The following is a 23,370-nucleotide window of genomic DNA, read 5'->3' on the forward strand; positions in this document are numbered from 1 at the left end:
ATGGGATGAATCTTTTGTGGCTAGAAAGCTAAAATAATAAGGTGCAGCTTCTTTCAACTTTTACAGATGGCCAAAGCATACTTTGTACACTGCTTGTGTGTTACTTTAGTCTTAGTTGCCGCAATGACAATTTAATTAAATCTTCCCAATACTATGGAGAAACCTTGCGCAAGAATTTTAATGTCAATGACCTTGACCCTGTCACAAGTCTGGTTTCTTTACTATTAATCCAATATCCGCATTAGGGATATTTAGACCAAGAAAGAACATTTTATGTTTAAAGATTTGGGACATACAGAAAACAGATATTTTAGGATGACATCACTTTAACTGTCATATAATATCTTGTTTGTATCTTCACTTTTGCATAGAAAAAATCTGTAAGTTTTTTTTTCAAAACACCTCAAAATACTAGATCCTTTGAAGAACTAAAAAAATTGCTAAGTAAAACATATATTACATCAATCTATACAGAAACTGGTCATGGCATAAAAATTGTTGTTCAATAAACACATGATAAAGGTGATCAATCATACATTCATAAAAATTTGGGACAAATTTATCACCTCATATAGCAATTACATAAGGGTCAATACAAGAAAAATAAAACAACAATTGTTTTTACTTGCACTGGCCTATATACATAACAAAAGAAATCAAAAGAATAGAATGCCACGGAATGACGTTGACCTTTGACTAACTGACCTCCACAAGCAATTGGGGTCATTTATATGTCAAAACCAACCTCCCCACCAATCTAAGGCTCATAAGCCAAACCCCTCTTTAGTTATTTGTCTGACAAGTTTTTATGGTCAAGATGACCTTGACCTACAAACAACTGACCTCAAGATCAAAAAGGGTCATCTTCTAGTCAAGGTCAACCAACTGAAAGCCCAAGCATTCTTTAGTTGTAAATTATACAAAACAAGGTTTGACCTACAGATAAACTAACAAACAACAATCAAAGGCATTACTAATCAAGTCAAAACGCCCTCTTTCTGTTAGAATGACCAAAATAAATTTAATGACAGTTTACCAGCTACATTCATGAGTATTCAATCTAAATGTGGAGAGATATTATAGATTGAGCTAGTATTATAATAAAACTCGACACTAGGCTAATTCAACATTTTTTTCTCCATATTTTAAATGCCAACACAACTGCCTTTTCTGGCACAACATATAGAGGAAATTTAGACTCCAACCATTCCTCGTTATGCAATTTGACTAAGCATGAGAGTGTTTCTATTAGCTTCTGTCCCAGTTAGCATAATTATAACATCCTACACTATAAAACTAAAACAAAATCTGTTTTAACAAATATGACTCAATTTCCATGGAGAATAAGCAAAACTAAAACAAAATCTGTTTTAACAAATATGACTCAATTTCCATGGAGAAGAAGCAAATTGATTACAATTTTGAAACTAAAGGAAGATGAGCCATTAATTCTATCAATTTAATTAATGGTTGAATGTTTCCAGAATGTCTAGGCTACTTTGAAAAATGAAAAGGGTCTTTTAATATAATGGCAAATCTATATTGGCCCCTTTTGTTCTTACTTATGATTGGGAAAATATATCTAACTGTTATGTGGTTAAAGGCTTCTTCCATAATTATAAAAAATGAACAGTGGCATAATATATGCCAGATTTTTACTCGCTTATAGCAAATAAATAATCTCAAGGAATGATTAATTCAAAATATACATACATGTACTGATTTCTTCTTAATCAAAATATACATATTAACTTATTCTTAAACAAAATATACATAGTAATTAATTACGAAACAGAATATACATGTACATGTCTATCGACCAAATGAATTGAAATGCACAACTTTAACGCATTTTTAATCCATATCAATGACAGTCTCTCAAATGATCTTATGATAAATGATATCTTATCAAAAAATTCATTCCAAAATGACCTTTACAACAGAGGTCATGCATAAATATGCATATTCATTATGTAAAATGTTCTTACGAGGAATAGGGTTAGTCAGTTTTTAATTTTGGTGGTGTTTAAGTCGACATGCAGTCTAGCGATAACACTGTGGGACTATAAAATTCTTGTTTCTCCAGCTATATAAAGGTATTTCCAATGAAACAAAAACCGAAAAAAAATATCCAGAATAAAACAAGACATGTGTCCATGTGACACTGATGTTCTGCAACATGGGCAATAAGCTGACAAATATTAGTATTTTCTTTTCACCTTAATATGTACCGGTAAGTTTAAGGGCAATGCTTAACTACTGAAATATTAGTACAAACCAAATATTAATGTAATGAGTACTAAAAATATAACCATGTTAGCGCTGGGTTTTGAAAAAAAATTGTATGTGAGAACTGCCCCAAGTTCAATCCACTGTTGTGACATACTAACAAGGATTTTCTACACTTCTACATAACACATAGACTTCTTATGTTGCTTATGTGTTACCAATCATGCATGATTAACTTATGGACTTATAAATTCTAATGGCAGGGGGCATAAAAATCCAGAGGGTATGTACCCAAACGGCATTCACTTAAATATGCCTATACTCTCAGGTTTACCCAGTTGTTTTTTTTTACCTTGAAAGTAGAATGAACAATATTGGAAATGTCACTTTGAATCATACTCAACGTATTCTGACATCAAATCATACTTAACATACCCTGACATCAAATCATATTTAACATACCCTGACATCAAATCATACTTGATGTATACTGACATCACAATATCTAGCATTTATGATTTTGACAAGCATTGTGAAAAAGCACATTTAGCTGTGTGTCACAATAAATGTAAAGCATACCGTACATGTACAATACACCCACAGCAAACAATACAAAAACATGTATACAATTTCACATATTTTTTTCTTGTAAATTTCGTGAAAACTTACAACTTCAAACTTAATAATTCAGCATAAATGTTTAGAAGCAAAAATAAACCAACAAAAAACAGCTGAATAAACACTGTACATTTAAATTTAACCAAGAAAAAAATTTGAGAATACCAAAAAAATAATTTATCTTTTGTTAAATTTTATATATTTTTAAGCTGGTAATGAAATCTTCAAATTCTAATTAAAAAAAGAAAGATGGTCCTTCCTTTGTTCAAATTTACTTCAAGAAAAAAAAGGAATCTTGCATTACACAAATCTTATTTAAAGTTGAAGATCAATACCTTCTAAGTTTCAGCTTTATTGGCAGTATTCTATGTAATACGGCTAACAATGATTATTATTGCACAAAAAAATTAGTTTTGTGACGGCTATGGCACTTCACAATGTAACCCCTTGCAACGATTTTTCACTCCTAACAAAACATTCCAGAAATTTGGACCCCGTTTTCTAATAATATTAGAAGAAAGACAAAGGTTTAAAAAAAAATATGTTGATAAAGAGTGAGTAATCATGTAAAAAAAAATCTTTTTGAAGCAATAATCGCATGCCTCAATACTCCAATTAAAAAACTTTTTAAAAATCTGTAGTTAAATCATAGTTATGAAATTATAGTTTCAAATTTGAAGTATAATTTTTTGAAAAAGAAAAAAAATATCTGTATATGTCTCACAGTATAATATGCATCATAAAAATTTCATTTCTTTTGAAAATTTCACATGCACTCATAGTTTAATGAAATTTGACTAGTGTAATAGTTTCTATTTTTCAGCATATGTTAAAAAAATCTACAATTTTTTTCTCATACATTAAAGTCTTCCGCCACGTCATCATCCTCAAGCAATTTCTGTTGCATTCGAATGTACTCTGTATACAAAAGTCTTGTCTGGTGAAGAACCTTATTCACATTATGTTTCCGTACCATTTTGTCAAAATACATCGCTAACTCATCGTATTCCATCCCACTCTTCATGATCACGTCCCGATGCTGTATCAACACAGTTAGACAAAGAAACATGAGGAACGGATTCCCGTATCCAAACTCATCCGGTGAAGGCAGCTGCTTGAATCTGTCAAGCTTCCCTTCATCAGGATCTGTCGCCTCTATACAGTCACTGATTCCATTAGCATCCTTAGACTCGTCAGTTCTTGCAGTATCGTCACTTTGAATGTCGAAATGATCGACACAGAATGAAGGTGTATTATCAGAGCACAGCGTTCCTAAATCTTTTTTCGCTTTAGGAATCTCACATACCGTTTCTTTGTATTTCTTGTCGAAGAAGTCTTTCTGATCTTGTGTCAAAACTTCAAAAGTTTTTTTCATATTTTTCTGTTCAATGTCACTACTCTGGCTGACGCTCCTATTTTTAATACCATGTATGTGTAGCGAATTTGTTGACGATGTTAGGGAACCAGTCCCACTATCAGAATCAGCAGGTTCTTTTGGAATAGATGTCATGCTTTTGATCATTCGATTCACCTCAAACAAGGTATGCTCATCTCCGTTTTTAGGTGACAGTTTAAGACCATTACTTTCTGTGTTAGAATTGACTGTATTTGTCTCTTTTTTAAGATCTTGTTTCTGAACCAGTGTATTTCCGTTGAATCTCTGCGCTTGTCCAGGTCGCTTTTTTGGAGACGAAAGAATTCTTTTCATACCACTGAAAAAAGACCCTTTGATTTGAGGAATGTTATTCTTTGTCTTATCATGTTGTTTGTCAGTGTCATCTAGAGATAAATGAAACTGTGCTTGGTCTTCACTTTCTCCCTCAGATTCAGAAACTTGACTGTGTCCAGTGAAAATCACTTCCTGCCTGTCTGCAGACTGGTTATTATTTTTTGTAACCGAAAATTTGTTTTCAACCAATGAACCTGTCTCAGTTAGCGTTTTACTTTCACTTAAAGATAAAACCTCAGCCTCTGAGTCGTAGTCAGTTTTATCTTCAACACTTGCTGTTATTAGACTAGGAAATCTCTCAATTGACTGAGAAGCAGACATGTACGAGGAACTGTTACTACTTCCACTGCTTGTGTTGGCAACCCCTTCATCAGTTTCAGTACTGCTGCTTTCTTTCCCATTTTCATTTTTTGCCTCTTTCGAAATATTTGTGTTCTCACATTTATTGTGAGAATCTTCTTTTTCTGACAATATGGAACCATTCTGCTTTGATGTTGGCACAGCCTCTTCAGAAGAAGAGCTGCTTTCACAATTATTTCCTATACAGTTTTGTGATTCATGACATCTGACTTTTTCATTTCCATCACTTGCAACAGATTCACAATTTCCTTCTTTAACATTGTCGAGTCTTTTATCAGCTAATGATGAACACACTGATTTTGGTGATTTGCAAACCTTCTGGTCGGAACTTTCTTTTACATGAACTGTTGACAGCCTTCGTTTAGCAAGCAAATGTGCATACTGTGTTTTCAAGCCATAGGAAGGCGAGTTTGGGGAGACTGACATCAACAAGGCCGGACAATATTCTGCATCACAAATTTCAAGCTGACCTTCGGGTGGATTTGGCGGAAGTGTACTCCACATCACCTCTAACATATAAAGTGCATCTTCGAATGGAAACTCCCTTTTCATCTCTAACAGAAGCCAGCGATAACAGAAAAATAAATCTTCCGCCCCATGACTTTTCATATAAGCATTGAATACTGGATCGTAAAATTGCACAAGAGTAGATAAATGTTGTAACTTTGTTGTAATCGCCTCCCCGTCATACATAAAATTTGAACGCAGTCTTTTCATCAAGCCACAGAAACACAAGTACGCCTGCGCCTCTTCTTTCTGCACAACCAATAATGGAGACGCTATATCACTCATGCCTTGACAGTACGACACCTCAGGATGCGTCAATGCATACGTCACTAACAGATTGTATAAAGCTACCAAGTTTTTACTATCATCGCCACCCGAGTAATATTTATGCGTTCTATCTGTCCGTAAAACATCTTTCTTCACAAGACTTGCTACATGCTTAGCTTCCTCAGACACCTGTCGCGTACTGAATAAATTTCTCCATTTGTCCCGAAGCTCAAAATACTCTTTCTCTTTCTTTTTCATATAATCAAATCTTTCTCTACCTGACATATCTTTGGGGAAGATGTTAAGAAGATGGCGCCATACAACTCTTCGTAATGAAGGTTCTATCCCACCCTGGTATATACTCAACCTGAATTCTTCCGGTTTGACCATGTGCCCGTCTGAGTCGAGATAATTACGGAATTCCATATCTGTCATAGGAGATTTGATTGGTCGATACAAATGCTCATCTTCCGACTTAATACCTATATATAGGAATCAAATAATTCAATGATTATTTATTGATCAAAGGGTTGCATGTTATATTCTTACAATGCCAACACAACTACATAATTATAAAATATGTTTGATAGATACTTTAATTGGAGGTTCTACGTAATAGTAATTTATACCTGACATGTTAAAGTAAGTACATTTTTTGTATGTTGCTTCTGAATATGAGGGTCTTATAAAAAAAATCGTTTCTTGTCTCAACTTTGATAAAAAAAAATCTGGATTTCCATTGGCTACTTAAAATAAATAAATACATACATGTTCAAATATCTTACTAGGAAATGTTTTGATATATTCATATAAATTTGATTAGGGAAAGCACTTGATTTGTAAGCCATGGGACTCTGGTTCAATCCTCAGACGAAGTCAATTGATCCCAGACATTGAGTCTTAATTGCTTAATTACTGATGGTAATTACTAGTTAGTTATCCAGGAAAGCGAGTTAGGTTGAACAACTCCAAGATATGACCAAAAATATGTTTGAAATGGATATAAACCAGACAAACAAACAAAACAAGCCATCAGTTTGACAGAATGCACAACTTTTCTCAGTGTTTGATAATAAATCAAGAGTCTGGAGTATAAAAGGGCCATGATTCTGTCAAAATCCATGTTTAAGTTATTGGCTTGGACAAAGACCTTCTATTATGTTCTCAAATACATTTGTGATGTTTCGACCCTTTCCCTTCAAAAGTTTTGGAGATATCAACTTGCACACAAAATCTTAACCAAAGTAGGAGGGCGATGCAGCAGGACAACTGTATTTTTGTTAAAAAATCTGAAAATAACTGCTAACCAATGACTCTTTGCACTGTGGAGACAGTTCTTTCCACTCTGTTGGAGATGGTACCAGTAATATTGCCTAAGAATGTCCCCCTGTCAAGGAATGCCATACGATACTGAGGTATCTCCACAGGGGCAATGACGTCCCAATCTTCTAGCGCTGAAAAAGTTCGTATAAACATGATGATTTATAATAATAACAGTAAAGTATTCATGGCCTTCCTGATAAATTAAGCATCTTGAAGTGGAAAATTGATGTACAATGCAGTAAGCATCGCTTACTTAAAAAAAAATTTAACTGCATTAATGGAGAAGATAAATTAAGGGGAGACAAATGGAGAGTGTAAATTCTATTGTTCTTAATCAGAGTTATCTTTCTGATAATTATTATATTTTCACTAGCTAATAAGCTATATATAAAAATTAAAATTTTAGTGAACTAGAAATGTGTCATCATGCCACGGATGCCCCCGCATGCAGCCAAAATTTCAGATGTTATAATATTTAGTTCCAAATTTGTTTGCACAAATTATTGTTTTCATTTTAAGTTCAAAGCCCTTAAAACTTTTCAACGTTTACACAAACCATTTTCATACAATGTTCAAGGCACTGAAATTATTCAGTCTTAACCTTTTGAAAATAGCATATTTCATATTTGTAGCCAAAATAATGGCTACATACATTTCCACAAAAGTATGAGTGCTGAAACTGAAAGTTCAAATTTTTTCCAATTTTCAAGAAAGATAAGTTTTTCCAAAATCATTGAACCATGACCAAATTCAAACTTAAACTGCTTATTCTTAAGATGTATCTATATTATTTTCAAAGTGAAAGGGACATAACTCTGCCAAAAAATCATCGAACCATGACCAAATTCCAACTTGACCTGCCCATTCCTTTGACATATCCATATGTCAAATTTGAGTTGAATATGTAACGCTGTTGGGTAGATAATGAACAGAAACTGTTGACCTGCCCATTCCTTTGACATATCCATATGTCAAATTTGAGTTGAATATGTAACACTGTTGGGTAGATAATGAACAGAAACTGTTAATTTCATATTATTTTCAAAGTGAAAGGGGCATTACTCTGCCAAAAATCATTGAACCATGACCAAATTCGAACTTGGCCTGGGCATTCCAAAAACATATCCATATGTGAAATTTGAGTTGAATGTGTTGTACTGTTGGGGAGATAATAAACAGAAACTGAAAATTTCATATTATTTTCAAAGTAAAAGGAGCATAACTCTGCCAAAAATCATCGAACCATGACCAAATTCGAACTTGACCTGTATTTTCTCATGACATATCCATATGTCAAATTTGAGTTGAACGTGTTGTACCGTTGGGGAGATAATGAACGGAAACTGAAAATTTCATATTATTTTCAAAGTAAAAGGGGCATAACTCTGCCAAAAATCATCTAACCATAACCAAATTCGAACTTGACCTGTATTTTTTCATGACATATCCATATGTCAAATTTGATTTGAATGTGTTGTACCGTTGGGGAGATAATGAACGGAAACTGAAAATTTCATATTATTTTCAAAGTAAAAGGGGCATAACTCTGCCAAAAATCATCGAACCATGACCAAATTCGAACTTGACCTGTATTTTCTCATGACATATCCATATGTCAAATTTGATTTGAATGTGTTGTACCGTTGGGGAGATAATGAAGGGAAACTGAAAATTTATATTATTTTCAAAGTAAAAGGGGCATAACTTTGCCAAAAATCATCGAACCATGACCAAATTCGAACTTGACCTGTATTTTCTCATGACATATCCATATGTCAAATTTGATTTGAATGTGTTGTACCGTTGGGGAGATAATGAACGGAAACTGAAAATTTCATATTATTTTCAAAGTAAAAGGGGCATAACTCTGCCAAAAATCATCTAACCATGACCAAATTCGAACTTGACCTGTATTTTCTCATGACATATCCATATGCCAAATTTGAGTTGAATATGTGCAACCGTTACTAAGATAATGAACAGAAACTGATGATGACGGAATGACAGAATGACGGAATGACGGAATGACGGAAGGACGGAATGACGGAAGGACGGAAGGACGGAACAGGGTAACACTAAATGCCCCGGCCATTACATGGCGGGGGCATAATAAAAATCAATATTACCGGTACTTTCAATCCCTTTTATACACATTTTTATATCAAAAAATGGGTCAGGGGAGTGCCTGCGTCAAGGCAGGATGGGATGACATTAAAATTATGATTAATTTCACATAATAAAATTTTTAAATATTTGATTAATTTTACAATCAAAGGAGAAATCAAGTATTTCACAGTAAATTTTCAGCAGGAAGAGCCACTTATAAACATACATGTATATTCATACACCTTACATAACCTACATTACATAATTCAACATGACACAACTGAACTTTCTCAGAAAAGGAGCCCATAACAAAGAGGGATAAGAAGTTCGGAGACAAAGACTTAAATATACTCTATGCAATGAATAGAAAATTTTGTTGATTTTTTTCTTTTAGAGAATTTTAAATCCAACACTATAATAGCCATATGGGGACTTCTCAAGCTTTACTGGGGAGGAAGACCTCAGGTGCCCCTTTGTGAATTATTTAAGGCAAAGCGGCAACTGATAGAAGAGTAATACTAGTCTTTTACACGCAAAATATATACATGTATTTCTACATATAAATACAAATGTAGTCTTTACTTTTGACAAATATGTATCTAAATATAAAATATTTACTTTCATCAAATGGTTTGAGATCCACTTTCAGTTTAAGACAAGGATCTGACGCATTCTGGAATGCTGCATCCATGTCCCAGTCTGACAGCATACTTAGGTATACGTCTTGACCTCCATCTTGTGACAGGTAACTAATTGTGAAGTCACTGAAATATACATGTTTTAAAGGTCATTATAGGTCATTATATCATTTATCTATGTCTTATCTTTTTCAGGGAGATATTGAAATTATTCAGCTAAATATTTAAATCTTATCAGTGAAATATTTAATTTATCAGTAAGATTATGAAATTTAACAGAAAAATATTGAATTTTTATCAGTGAAATATTGAAATTTATAGGTGAAATATAGTAATTTATAGGTGAATATTGAAATCTATAAGTAAATATTAAAATTTACCAGTGAAATTATGAAATTTATCAAAGAAATATTGAACTTTATCAGTGAAATATTGAAATTTATAGGTAAAATATTGAAATTCATAGGTGAAAAATTGAAATTTATAGATGAAATATTGGAATTTATGGGTGAAATATTAAAATTTTCAGTGAAATAAATTTGAATTTCATTTCAAAAAATTTCTACTATATTGAAAACTGGTTTAAAATCTGTAAACTGGAAGATAATAGTGAATAACAGATCAATCAATGAATAATTTTTAGATGTTTTATGTAACAGTGATCTCATATTACTAAGAGCTGTTTTGTGCAATTGTTGGCTGTGAAACACAGAATAAGATTAAATAAATATGTCACGTTTATTTCTTCCTCTCTTTTGCAAAAATAAAGGGTTAGTTTACAATTTAGGACCCCTTGCCCTACTTGTGAAATTAAGCTGATCACATCTCTAATTAAAACTTTCAAAACTTCAACAGCCAATTAGATGAGAGCATCAGCCAAGGGATAATTACATTTTATCACCCTTAGATTTCCAGAAGATACTAAACAAGTAAAATTGTCCATATAAGTATGTACACAATTAAGTAACAATTATTACAATTTTGTTGACATCTATTTACCCTTGGGCAGATAACCTTAGTGCATCTTATCAATGCTATTGAATAATAAACTGTTTACCATGAAAGATGACAGATATCCCATAAAAATTAATATGACCTTATTCCATCCAATAAAAACATCACTAAATGACCAAACCTTCAAAAGGTTTTATTTTGAAATGTCTCAAGTACATCTTGAGATTATCTGGTGCACATACATATACTTTGTTGATAATTTCAGCAATCTTTATACACCTGACAATCTTAACAATTTTTTGTTTTAAAAAAAATAAGAAACAACTTTCTTCTCATTAAATTCTGAAATGTATACTTTTATATTATCACAATGATATTACATTATTATAATTATTAACAGCATATTATAAAATATAGCTTTATATGACATTACATTTTAAAATAATACTTCCCATCTCATTTTGAAATATGGCTTTTTATCTCATTACATTCTTAAATGTAGTTTTTTATCTCTTTTAACATGCTAAAATATAGCTTTTAATATCATTATATTCTTAAATCTCTTAACATTTGTAAATGTAGCATTTTATCTCATTACATTCTAAAATGTAGCTTTTATCTCATTACATTCTGAAATGTAGCATTTTATCTCATTACATTCTAAAATGTAGCTTTTATCTCATTACATTCTGAAAAGTAGCATTTTATCTCATTACATTCTAAAATGTAGCTTTTATCTCATTACATTCTGAAATGTAGCATTTTATCTCATTACATTCTGAAATGTAGCATTTTATCTCATTACATTCTAAAATGTAGCATTTTATCCTATTACATTCTAAAATGTAGCATTTTATCTCATTACATTCTGAAATGTAGCTTTTATCTCATTACATTCTAAAATGTAGCATTTTATCTCATTACATTCTGAAATGTAGCATTTTATCTCATTACATTCTAAAATGTAGCATTTTATCTCATTACATTCTAAAATGTAGCATTTTATCTCATTACATTCTGAAATGTAGCTTTTATCTCATTACATTCTAAAATGTAGCATTTATCTCATTACATTCTGAAATGTAACATTTTATCTCATTACATTCTGAAATGTAGCTTTTATCTCATTACATTCTGAAATGTAGCTTTTATCTCATTACATTCGGAAATAAAGCTTTATATCTCATTACATTATGAAATGTAGCTTTTATCTGATTACATTCGGAAATAAAGCTTTATATCTCATTACATTATGAAATGAAGCTTTTATTTCTGAAATAAAGGATTTTTTTTTTATCTAATTACATATCTGAAACATAGCCTTTTACCTCATTACATTATAAAATATAGCTTTTTATCTGATTACATTCTAAAATTTTGCTCTGTAGCCTATCATATGAATACAAAAATTTATGATAGGCAAACAGTTCTGCCCCTTCATGAAAAGAATATTACATAACCACATTGCCCTGCAATGATTTCTCTTTTAAAATAATGTTTCATAGTTTTAAACTGTATGCAATACATAAAATGTTACTGACATAATATACCTTTTGATATCAAAAGCTTTTGCGAGTAGATTATTCAACATTTCAAATGATGTAATCTGCGGGTCGATGGAAAACTTTTTTGATTCAGGCTGCATCATACCATCGCATTTCTGAAAAATTGAAACAAAGAAATTATCTATCAAGTCTATCAACTTAGAGAAACTACAACTCAATCTGATATTTAAGTGTGAGAGAATCGGTTTCAATGAACAACGGGTAGATATTCTTATTTCTATATAATGACAGAATGTCATTTTAGATATTTTGATAACAAAAATATCTTCATCTGAAGAAACTATAATTGGTTGTTAACTATAGTTAAATGAATGTCCTTGAATGTTATGGATTTTGGACAAAAACATATGCAAATACTTTGAATTAAATTGGTATTTGAATGCCATATTGCATTATCTCATTGCTAGGAAATATATTACATTATCTCATTGCCAATGAGATAATGTATGATTGCCAGTAAATATCCTGCATTATCTCATTGCAAAGAAATATATTACAATATCTAATTGCCAGGAAATATATTGCAATATCTCATTGCAATGAAATGTATTGCAATATCTCATTGACAGGAATATCCTGCATAATCTCAATACAAGCAAATATTCTGCATTATCTCATTGCAAAAAAATAATCAGATATTTATAGTTAGAAATTACATTGTAACACCATATTGCCATAAACAGATATTGCAATATCTCATTGCCACAAAATATATTGAAATATCTCATTTCTAGGAAATATATTGCAATACCTCATTGCAATGAGGATATACAACTTTTTTGCAGTATCTCATTGCTAGGATATACATGTATAGTAAAAAATAAATTATCTCACTACTTCAATATATATTGAAATATTTTGTACACTTAAAGCACATACAAATGTGATACAATGTTAGCTTTTATTATGTAAAAACTCCATATTCACTCAGTCATTTCAATAGAACTTTCAATCGATATACTAAGTACTTATAGCGGAATTAAGAATATTTTGGGTTTTCCCAGCGGGGAGGGGGTATAAATATACTTTTACCATTACAGCTTAGGAAATAAGTGCAACAAGTTAACTAATCTAGACTAATCTATTGTACTATGAAGCTATAACAGAAAGTTTGTTTGTACCACAGGATTAGCTTCAAAAACCCTACTTTTGCCTTGTAGTAACTACCTTACTACATAACTTCATTTGTATTAACATAATAGTATTTAGCTAAGCATCACCTGAAAATGTGATATCAGAAGCTAAATGGAGGGCATTGAAAATTATTCCCATTTTGATAACCCCAACACCAACGCAATCCCCCCCCCCCCCCCCCCCACCTCAAGCCTTTGAGTTAACCTTTGGCTTCAGTCTATTGAGGTCTGACTGGTCGGTCATTATAACACTTTGAGATCCTTAGTGCTGTAGCTCAATTTTCTTCAAGATTTTACAATTGTGTTCATTTTCAAAGTGTGATCCTACAAAGCAAAATTACAAAATAATTGGCCTCACTTTGTACTTTTAATATTCAACTCTACGCTTAAGTACTATGACATCGTTAATTAGTGTAACTAAAGTACTATTAAACGACAAAGAACAGAGATAAATAAAAGTGTGTTTGTCAGCCGTTTCAAATCAACAGGAGTTGAATGTCCAACTTTGGCCTATTATCTACAGGCTATATAGCCAATCGACCCATTTGAAAAACCTTTTTCTGACATTGAACTTGAACTTGAATGATAATAATGATAATGATGTCCCGATAGTAGAGCAAGCTTCTGATGTTGTTATATAACTATGAAACAAACTTTATCCCCGTGAAAACAACACCATGTTATAAAAACAATGTTCTGAAACAAACTTTATCCCCGTGAAAACAACACCATGTTAATAAAAAACAATGTTCTTTACTATGCAAACATTGCTGTAAAAAAATGTACATGTAAATTTATACAATAATCAGCTCTTTTTTTGAAAAAAAAAAACAAAAGAAACAGTACAATTGAATATGTTCACGTAATTGTTTCTCTCTTTCTTTCTAAAAGGCGAATACTTGTGTGCATTCAACCCTTTATCCTACCCATGCCACCAGTGCAGCCAGCACATCTACCGTATGTTGTTTAATCATGCTCTGCACTGTTCTCTATTTAGTACTTCCTTTGAAATTTTCCTTTAAAAAAGTGAATGGTTTTGTAAGGATATTAAGGTGAGACAAGTCTTTTAACATATTTAGTGCTGTAAGTGTTATTAAATTAAATATTAGCCCAAATTAAATTAATTAACAATTTGAGTCTGTAATTTACAATTATAAGAACACTAAAGGTGCATGCCTTCAGATGAGCCAAAGTGTTTCAAGAAAATCAAACTTGAGAAAAATGCACAAAGTAAAATAGATTAAAGTTCCAGTAATAATTTACATGTAAAATGCGATTAACAACTGATTTTGCAGTATTTTTCACCATATTTCTACTGCATGTCTAACGCAGTAAGGGCTTTTGCATATTTTGATCTCTTTTTGGTAATTTACGTGGATTATAAGTGCCATTTTGCAATGTGAAAATTACTTTCTTTGTTTACATCACAACATCTCCTTTTAAATACATTGTACTACATTGTAACTCATCGGAAGCATTAAAATTCTATAAAATAATTCAATACTTTTTCCGACAGTGCTCTTCAATAGTTATAGACCTACATGTATGGTATGCCTTATGTTTTTGTCGTAATGACAATAATGTAAGTGCAGAATACCAATGACATATTAAAGCCATTTTCATATTTTTGAGAAAACTGCTGTGCTACTTAATTTAACCCCTGGAATTACATATATTAATATTCTTCGTATGACAAGCCTCAATTCATCACATTTTAAAACTTGACTTCATGTGCACACCCACAAAAACGCATACATACACACACACACACTTACACCACAAAATGCACATGAAGAAAACAAAAAATAAAAACACCCATCCTAAACAGAAGAAAAAAAAATATTGGGCCCAAATTGCTGCTAATTGTCCCCAATAAAACTTCCCCAAAAAAATAAACAAAGTATCAAAATAAGTATATATTTCTACACTATTTTTAATTACACCATTACCACGTCCTAACAACAAAAGGGGCATTGGTTCCCAGCATCATTGCATAATATATCAATTACGTATTTATAGAGATTGTTTTACTATATTGTCTGTATTTCGATATCAAACATACATTCAGGCATACATTTGTGCATTAACGTTCCTTTTTCTGAATGTAAAATCTATATGCATTTCTTGCTACACTTGGCTAAAGCCTATGCAATATTGTTTTCTTATACACATTGTTTAGCAAACACATAAAATTGTTTACTATATTAAGATAAAGTTACAAGTATAAGAATACAGCAAGATTAAATTCTGTAACAGAAATGTTCTTCAAAAGCTATGGTGCCTGATAGTAAAACAAGAGCCTGGATAATGTTTATTCTTTCAAAATCCAATGTTGTTACAGTGTTACAGTTATGGAACTTGGACAGTCAGCTCCTATTATGTTCTCATATAATTGTGTTAAGTTTCAATCCATTCCCTGCATCAATTTTGGAGATTATAACCAACTTGCAAGCAAAACTTAACCAAGGTATGATGCCAAAGGAATACAATAGCCCTCCATGTTCTTCGAATAGTCGAGCTAAAAACTATAATTATTATGCCACCCTTTGGGGTGAACTTTCAAATAATATCCAATCACAAAATAGTTTTAACCATACTTTATTTATTTTTCATAAACATTAGACAAACCAGTGTGTGCACACCTATTATATCAAAGACATACATGTAGGCATATACATTTTGTCACCTTAGTCCAATAACAAATTAAGTCCTTCTGAATTTAATAGGAGTTAACCAGTTATTGCACTAAGGTGATGACCATTTGTGTACCATTGTAAAGCCTTTCTTTTGGTCAAGTTAAAGAAAAACAAAAATTACATGGACATTATCAAAGATTCTGGGAGATTAACAAAATCAAAGCTAAATTTATATCAAAATGATAAAAAAAAATGTATGTGAACTGAATCAAAATTGCCTTAGTAATTCTATTCTATGTCACAAGTACATGTACACTCTCAATGATGGAGTTTTACTTTTATCATTTATGTCACCTATACTTTCCAGTTATCTTACTTCACGTCATTTAAACTTTTTGCAAATGAAAACTGATAAAGATTTCCCTTATTTACCTGAGATAAACCTTTAACTATGTCGTTTAATGTAAGTTTAATCAGTTCAATGAAAACAAACGCTTTTCTCTAGCTTTCGACGTTTTTTAGTCTTCTTCAGAAAAAAAATGATTTTTTATCTTTTTATTCTTTTATTTCATATATGTAAAATTTTCATTTAAATCATGTACTACTAAATCATTTAATTTCTCCTAAGAAACAACCTACTTTGCAAAATACTGACAAAAAAAGATACATGCAAAATAGGATTTTAATAATTTACGTGAATTTAACTTTCTTAAGAAAAGATCTATAGAAAAAAATAAACCTAATTTAAGTTATATGAAATTTATATATCAGAAGATACAGTACATACAACAAAGCCTAATAAGAAATCAAACATTTTCATGAGTATTTCGGACCACACATGTATCTAATCTATCAATTATCACATTTTCTATTTTTAAAGGGACTCCACTGAGGTTTTTTGACATGACAGAACTGGAAACATTTTTTTCTAGATTAATGTTCCTTTTGATGAAGGTCACAGCTGACCAATAACTACTAAGTGTCTTTCATGTCTTTCAGATCATTCGCATACTCCATTTTCATTTTTCCAGAATAGTTAATCTGACTGTGAAAATATTAAACCCAAAATTGAAAATCATTGTGACACTTTTCACTCAAATCGGGGTAAGAATAGCACAAAATGCTATTTAATCAATTATTTCTTTTTATAATTCTTAGTAATTTAATCTAAGTAATTCTTTATGATTTAGGCTTTTTGGACTTTAGTGGAGTTCCTTTAACATTGTCAATTTATTGAGTAGAATTCAGTGTTAATACATGGTCAATCCATATTAGAATAAACCAGGTTTAAAAATATCCACAGATAATTTTGAAACTGAGAAATCTTGGAAAGAAATGTCCTATTATAAAGTAAACAATATGTTTCTTTTGATCAAAGTCTTCAAACTGATCCTTCTGTCCGTCTGTCTGTTTTTCAGATCAAATATTACCACTAACAACTTCAATGATCCAGAGTTAACCACTAGTGTCCACTTGGGAGTAATGACCTCGACAGCCTTATTAAACCAGTTAAAACCACTGTCTTCAATATAACTATATGTAACTTTTTCTTTAGGCTGCTGTAAAAATCAGATTTGCTTTAGATAACCTTTGACCATTTTTTATCAAGGCCATGAAATGTCTCATGAAAATCATGCCTGTTCTTTATAACCCACGAGTGTTTAATACAGTATCCACGTGACCTGACAGGGACAACAGAGTGTACCTACTATTCATGATGATATGATAACTGATAACAGTCATGAAATTTAAGGCCATGCAAAAAAATTCAAATTGCTTTATATAGTACAATAACATAATAACTCCTTCACTGCTAAATTTATATAATATACTTGTACATGTCCTGCTTTTGAATTTGAAACAGTCCATGCCTTGTTAATATTAAGGTCAAGTTCTGTTAACAAAATGCGAAATGAAGCAAGCAACTGTATAGTGGCTCAGGTCAGACTAAATGGTTGTGCAAACCTTTTACTGCTAAGTAATAAATACAAATACACAACCCTGAAACTGAAAGTTTACTCTGGTAAAAATTAGTTAACTTTTTACCCTTCAGAATAATACAGTATTGGTTACATTTATTTTGACAAGTGCTGCCTTTTGGTTTTCTGCTGCTGTTTTTTCTGATTTTATATTTTTGTGCCCCAACTTAAGGGGGGGGGGCATTTAGATTTACTCTTGTCCGTCTGTCCGTCCTTCCGTCCATTCCCTTTTTGTGTCGCACGTAACTCAAAAAGTAATTGACCTAGAGTCATGAAACCTTACAGGAATGTTGATCAGCATGTGAAGTTGTGCACCTGGGTATTTTCATGTGGATATATTTAGTATTTTTAGAGTTATTGCCCTTGAATTAGTAAAAATTTCCAATTTTCAACTTGTGTCGCACGTAACTCAAAAAGTATTTGATCTAGTCATGAAACCTTACAGAAATGTTGATCATTGAGAATTGTTATTACGGGGAAGTCAAAGACCTGGCCCGCGAAGGAGTCCGGGCTTTGGCTTGCCCGGCTATAGACTACAAGTGTATATTTAAAAGAAAATCAAATAAAAAAAACAATTAAAAAATATATAGAATTCTATACCTATCAATGAAATTTTCAGTGTCAGTTCTAGTCGGGTGCCGCCATTTACAATGTAACTCATTGATAATAGGCGGGGTATTCCGATAACGGAACAAATCTCAACATTTCGGATAAATAATAATCGCCGAGTGTTCCGAGTGAAAACGGAAGCGATGCATTAAATACCGAAAGACACCTTTAAAACGGAAAGAATGAAAATAAATTTTTTAACGACTTCCCCGTTCATAGGCTTTGCCTTAATTCATATTATTTCATGCCACACACTGAAGCCATACAATATTCCTGCATTCAATTGCTGTAATCTTTGCATTTTGACCAAAGAAAAACATGCAAATAGGAAGTCAAAATGTTACATGCGTATTCAAGCTTATGTGGCAAATGTCGCATTTTATAAATTTGACTTAATTTGACACTACGATCAGTATCTTTTCTAAATTTGTCTGCAATACGGGTGTTATCCGGGTAATACTACACTTGGTACTTACTTTGACATGCACCCTGATCACTTCCCGATTATTATCTATACCGTAGAATCCAGACATAATTGCAAAATTTATATATCTGTTTAAATATTTAAGTAAATTAGAATAACAGTGGAATGAAAATTCATTTTATGGAAACAAAATTAGACGTCATAAATCGATGCAATCTTTCAGCGATGAAAACTAAACACTTCCGCACATAAGGCATCGGATAAATAATTACTAACATAAGGTTGACTGTGTAAAAGGTCAAACATCCAAAATATCTATGAGTCAGTTCTCGGACAGAACCTTTAATCATTTTTCTAAAGAAAAAACACATTGACAAACAGATAGAGAAAGTAATGTATACAAGGTCAATTGGTAGATGGGTATTTACCTCACCAAAAATAACAATAATAATCAGGGGAGGGCCGATCGCTAATGTCGTAAGAACTTGGGCCCAATCCTTTTGCTATTTGTTATTTCGAAATCAATTTGTTTCTTTGTATATTCACGGATTTATATTATAAATCCGTGGTATATATTAGCAATAAAATATGATTAAACCTAAAATCTAAACCTAAAGCAAAAATATCGTAAAATCAAATCAAAATTTATTTATTGTCGGTAAACATATATAACATTTTACATCTGGACATAAAAAGTTTCCTTCTAGTGCATTATTCTTTAATTACTTCATTTACATGTTAAAATATTTTATTAGCAATTAAAAATGAACGCATTCGCTTAATTTAGATACTATCCCTTTCTTGGCATTGTTAAACTTGTTGTTTATTCATGCATTTGTATACAGTACATCAGAGATGTACATAGATAACATTACTTTTAGCAAATTGACACAAACAGTATATGTGGTTTATTGTATTGTATGAAAGGAAATTTTGCAAGGATTCAATATTTACTTTGCAAGTTTACTGTTTTTACCGTATACTGTCCTATATATACATGTATCATGCGTCAATTATGCAGTTAAGTATGAAATATAAAATTCTGAAATGGAAATCAACGTTCAAAACTATTTTGGATTATTTACAATATTGTTTGTTTGCTTGGTTTTTCCCACATTAATGTCAAAACATTGTTGGGAATCCAAATATCGCTTGCTTAAAAAGCTATGATGATCAGAGTCACAATATTTTTCCTCATAAAGTTTTCATATTCAACATGAATTTTTATTATAAACTTGAAATGACTTAAATGACATATTTCAATAAAAAGTAATCACGATTACTTTATATCATATGTGCCTTTAAAAGTTTGACTTGATTTTATTCTAAAATTAATCCTAACATCGGATCAATTATTATTTTACTTGTGTTCAATATTAGGCTTGTTTCTTTTCAAATCAGCATTTTTTTGCACATTTTGTTCAGGTTTAATACTATTTTAATTTTATCAATGAGTCACAGGTTGATTTATTTGTTACGTTAAGTGTTCATTTTGCCGTGCGCTGTTTGTCAATTAGACGCGGGAAAATTATACTTTATTAATGTCCGCGCATGCGTCAATTGTCGTCTGTGTCTTATCGTCTGCTATTGTATTTTAACGGATAGTTTCGTAACGTACGCTTATAAGTGGAAATGCACGGATACATCCGAGACAATTCAGATACGTTTGTATCTTGTGCATTTATGTTAACTCCTTCTGTATCGTGTTGTACGTTGTATGAAAGAACGAATTTTCTTGTAATTAAAGCTGTGATGAAAGGGATCTTTACATTGCGTTCTTCCAAATTCCCGCGACCTATCTTTCTCCAGATATTACTTATTCTTTATTCTCTCGCAAGTATAGATACATAAATTCTAGTTACATAAATTTCTATACGTTTACTTGATAGAATTTTAGATAAGAAATATAACTTATTATCTCTGACAGAAGAACTTATTGTTAAAGGCGAATGGAGGTCTATAATTTATATTCCGTTACAAAAGCTGCTTATCAGAAGAAGTGAAGATACACTTGTATCATTTCCTTTTTGAGCCACTTTGATTATACTTTATCTTCTTTGTATGAATGACTGAATAACTCACATAAGCAAAACTACAAGGAGTTCAAATTAAAGGGGTACGTTCCATGAATAAAACCCAATAGTGACATATATAATGCAAGGGGAGCGGTGGCCTAGTGGTTAAGGTGTCTGCCTCTCAACCCTTCGAGCCCTACTCGGGTTACGACCATGGTTCTTCATATGACACCAGTACTGGTTGGTTCCAGGAAGCGGACTCGAAAGTGATTAATATAAGTTGCAAGAACTTGTTTCGAAATCGAGCTTAAATAAATATGTTTAAACCAATATAATGCTCTTTCTGATCTTTAAGTATTGAATGTCAAAGATAGAGTTAGGCAGTTCAGACTTGCAACATGCATAAATTTTGTATAACAAAGTCCCGTCTTAAGTGTGATTTATTTACGATATGTAAATTTACAAAATTGCCACAATGTTGCACTTACATTTTTGTCTACGCCGCAAGAGATTGTTATTCTTCACCAGACAACATTAAACCAATATATAAAATATAGAGAATGGTAAAAATGTGAATTGTTTGTAAATCTTTGGATTCAGGCGTTGATATCATTGCTAATTCATAACATACACGCTATTTCATAATTGTTCGTGATTTGCCGAATATAAAAATCGACAGACTGGAACCCAGGCTATATTACGAAATAAGTTTTTGTGTGGAAATTCATTACATTCTTATGATAGAATATTTCTAAATGTTATACAAATGTACAATCACATGTGACAATGCATTTTATCTCCGGCCCAAAATACATAGTATACATACAACAATTTTGTAATATGGTTGCGTCACCTTAACAATGTTTATAAATGTGAACAAAGACTAGTTGTTTATGTTATCCATTAAAACATATACATAAAACATAAGCTTCCTTAATGTGGTTGTATCACGTGTACTTATTAATACATAAAAACCATGTAGTTCTTTTCCGCCAAAATACCAATTGAATAAATAATTATCACGGATTTGTTTGTATTTTTTACATATAAAGAAAGCATGGAATTCACAATCTATACTATCATTACAAGTTGTACACAAATGTTCTTCCCTTTGGGATATTATTATGCCTGCCTATTTCTATACCTAATTTATGGTTGGAGCAACGAAAATTACAAAACGCTTTTTTATGTTTAAATGGTATTTCTATTAATAAGTATCGTTCAACATTTAAAAGTGATTTAAATTTATTGACTAGAATTCGTTATATTTTCATACCATTGTTGAGTACAACAATCAATAAGTGAGTGTTGTACAATTGTTTGAAAAAAAAAAATTCATTTATTTTAGTTCTTACATCTATAATTCTATTTAGTGTTTCATAAGCATGTAATTTCATAACAGGATTACCTCCTGTTCTATCAAGAGTATTTTGTTGAATTGCTTATCAGTAGAAAAGAATGGGGAAAAAATTATATGTTTCAATACTGATATTTTTCTTTACTCTAATAACGGCTTCAATTACTGTTGTGTTCTGACCTATAGTTCTAATGTATGTTTATAGTTTACATTTCATAACACATCAATAAATCAATAAAAAAGAGAGTTATTTATTTAACTAATTGACAAACTACATGTGTACGTTTTTAAAGTGAACTGTGTAATTATAAGCTGTTTTTATATTATTTATTTAGATACCAAAATAAAGATGAAAAAATAGCATCCTTATAATAATGGCTTTGCTCTAACAATAGTGAAAAGAGTTCCTTAAATGAAGATGTTTTGATGCTATACCTTTTCATATTCTCATTTAAAGCCAATCATCGTTTTCACTCTGTTGCTCTACACTACCAAGTGAAAGGTAGTGGAGCGTCAGTTAGGATATGATTTTAGTGTGATTGACCATTTCCATACCAAAATGCGTATGAATTGCATGCATGAATTGAACAAACTGCACCCCACACACACACACACCACAAAGAATATATTTTGATGAAACAGACAGCAAAGCTTATTTTGTAAACATTACAGTTCATTAACATTCACAAATGAACTAAATACAAATCAAATTCCCTGAATATTATAGTCAAATTGTAATATTAAAGATGCATGAATGATTTCAACATTTATTCAGTACCGTAGAAATGGTAATAAATGTAATAAAAAATTGAAATTATATGTTAATGTATTGTGTATAAAATGATGATTGAATCCAAATGAGATATTAAGATAAGTTCAATTAATTACGTCATTCCTGCTACAAATTGTGTGACCAAATAG

At 31.4% G+C, this 23,370-nt stretch overlaps 1 protein-coding gene across 1 annotated transcript; it reads right to left on the minus strand.

Moving 5' to 3' along the window:
• Positions 1-230: 230 nt before the first annotated feature.
• Positions 231-19,312, minus strand: LOC132749798 (uncharacterized). Its single transcript, XM_060739698.1, has 5 exons — positions 19,130-19,312; positions 12,282-12,391; positions 9,758-9,903; positions 7,018-7,164; positions 231-6,192 (listed from the first exon to the last, which is right to left on the minus strand). Exons 1-5 carry the CDS (start codon positions 19,184-19,186, stop codon positions 3,701-3,703), a joined length of 2,952 nt encoding a protein of 983 aa, XP_060595681.1. The 5' UTR covers positions 19,187-19,312; the 3' UTR covers positions 231-3,700.
• Positions 19,313-23,370: the final 4,058 nt, after the last annotated feature.

Source organism: Ruditapes philippinarum, unplaced genomic scaffold (genome assembly GCF_026571515.1).
Source record: "Ruditapes philippinarum isolate M1 unplaced genomic scaffold, ASM2657151v2 ctg531_1_1_1_1, whole genome shotgun sequence".
Classification (NCBI taxonomy): Eukaryota; Metazoa; Mollusca; class Bivalvia; order Venerida; family Veneridae; genus Ruditapes; species Ruditapes philippinarum.

What these genes read in the sequence shown, in the direction of transcription:
- LOC132749798 (XM_060739698.1), bottom strand. Translation starts at nt 19,186, where the DNA reads ATGTCTGGATTCTACGGTATAGATAATAATCGGGAAGTGATCAGGGTG. An exon ending in TGATCAGGGTGCATGTCAAA is followed by an intron (nt 12,392 to 19,129) that starts GTAAGTACCAAG and finishes TCAATTTTTCAG; the next exon opens with AAATGCGATGGTATGATGCA. An exon ending in AAAGCTTTTGATATCAAAAG is followed by an intron (nt 9,904 to 12,281) that starts GTATATTATGTC and finishes TGTATATTTCAG; the next exon opens with TGACTTCACAATTAGTTACC.